This window comes from Sphaeroforma arctica (genome assembly GCF_001186125.1).
Source record: "Sphaeroforma arctica JP610 unplaced genomic scaffold supercont1.828, whole genome shotgun sequence".
In the NCBI taxonomy this organism is placed as follows: Eukaryota; class Ichthyosporea; order Ichthyophonida; genus Sphaeroforma; species Sphaeroforma arctica.
The window spans coordinates 1-2052 of NW_014039730.1; the positions used below are offsets into that span (position 1 = coordinate 1).

At 39.8% G+C, this 2052-nt stretch overlaps 1 protein-coding gene across 1 annotated transcript; it reads right to left on the reverse strand.

Annotated features, from left to right (window-relative positions):
* Positions 1-284: 284 nt before the first annotated feature.
* On the reverse strand, positions 285-869 carry SARC_08789 (hypothetical protein; the record flags this gene model as incomplete). Its single annotated transcript, XM_014297214.1, has 1 exon — positions 285-869. A coding segment is annotated over exon 1 (463 nt), but the record flags the coding sequence as incomplete, so codon positions are not given.
* Positions 870-2052: the final 1183 nt, after the last annotated feature.

A 2052-nucleotide genomic window follows, 5' to 3' on the forward strand; every position in this document is an offset into this window, starting at 1 on the left:
ATATTAATACTACCATTAGTATTATTTTAATAGAAATCAATACGAAATATGGAAGCCTACGTATACTCATCTAGTTATACATCAATCGCCAACTACCTATATACTACATATATGCGTACCGGTTGAATTCAGATTCCCAGACCCTGGAGTAGACACAGTATTATAACTAATCCCGCTTCCTGCAGAGCTCATCACTGGCGTAGTCAGTGCCATATGGCTTTGATTCTGGTGTTGCGGAGAAGACTGATCATGATTGAATATACACCCCTTGTCTCTGAACTTACAGTATCCGTGTAGTGCGATATTCCGACAGGGTTTACGCGAGGTCGAGGAACTGGTACTATTCTGGCTGATAAGTGTACCAGAAGACGTCGAAGCCGATAATGGTATAGTCGAAGCTTGGCTACTAGTATTCGCTACCTCTACCCCTACCCCTGCACTCATCCCTTCGTTCTTTATACTACTATTGTCTGCATGTGCATGTGCATGTGTGTGTGTGTGTGAATTTGTATTCACAAGGTTGCTGTATGATACCCCTTTGTCGGGGTCTGTAGTAGTCGTGCCTTTGTTCGGTGTGGACTCCAATTTATTAGAATTGGTACCAGATGTTGCAGGTGCGCCTGCGTGAACAAAGTTGCACTGATCGCCATAGAAACACATGCCCCCCATCGCATAGTAACGACATGCGCTGCTACTTGCTGGCGAGTTTGTGGTCTCAGAATCCACCGCAGCACCGTGTACATTCATATTGACATTGATATACTTGTACACAAGAAATCGTATATCGTATAATCTCGCGACGATATACCACTTAAGGTTTAACAATATATGTCCAGAATTTTAGGTACATCGATGACAACTAATGCCCAATAGATCATATATAGCCACGTGATTATGTGTGTGAGAGCGTAGTCGTATGTATATATATATATATATGTGTGTGTGTGTGTGTGTGTGTGTGTAGGTTGCTATGTGTGTGGGAAAGCTGCCAGGAACATTAAAGCCTCTGAGCAAGAACAGCGACGGTTGGCTGGTACGCTGCCCATGCCCACCCCCTTAATCATGTAAGCGTGTGTGCATGTATGTGTGTATACATACATGGATCCGCACTGAGTCCCGTGGTTTGTATACTACAACAGAACAGTTCAGATTGTCTGTTGTAGTATACAAACAAGGCTATCTCGAACAAGAATGCAAGTGATAGTTCTGGTAGTTCACCCGCTTGAAACTATATGCCACGGGGATGTGCTGATTTATATCAAATTGAAAGAATAAATTAGATCCGTGGGATGATATAGAATACTGTAATATATTAGCGGCTATGATGCTTGCAAAGCACGAAACAGTGCAAATAGCTATACACTTCAAATCGTTATAGTAGGATGTTGTGTGTGTACTTTAACTACGCCGATGAAGTACACTATATGGAGGGTCATCATAATAATAATAATACCGGCGGTATTAACGAAAACCCTACCACGCTGACCCAATTCCTGTGTGCAATTGTAGCGATATTGTGTAGAATAATATATTTGATTAGGACGAAGTGGACTAAAAATATTGGTGTTAACGGAACTAGGTGTCATGGAAATATTAGGACATAAAGGATATAAAGGACTTTAGATATCAGTGTATTGGAATTAGCACAAAATGAATTACATATATATATTTATAGGTGTAGAATGGAAAATTATTTTCAATATTGAACAAAATGGACTATAAAATTTATTAGGTGTAAATGAAAATATATAGCCAATAAAAATATAAAAATAGATCGAGTCCAATATAATCAGGACATACTCTGGGCTAAAAAGCCAGGGTTATGAGGCTAAATATCAAACCAGGGTATGCCATATAATGTAGTGATACGATGTACTTTTTGTGCATCTTTATATCTGTCGCTTTTAGAGGGGGCTATGTCTACATGTACAATATATTAAGTACTTTAGGCTTGCAGGTCGGTTGTGCTCTTCGCGAGTTTGAGTATGCCACCTCCTGATTTAACAAGCACCCTCTATTTGTACTGATGTGAACAAAGATGATAGATGAGAT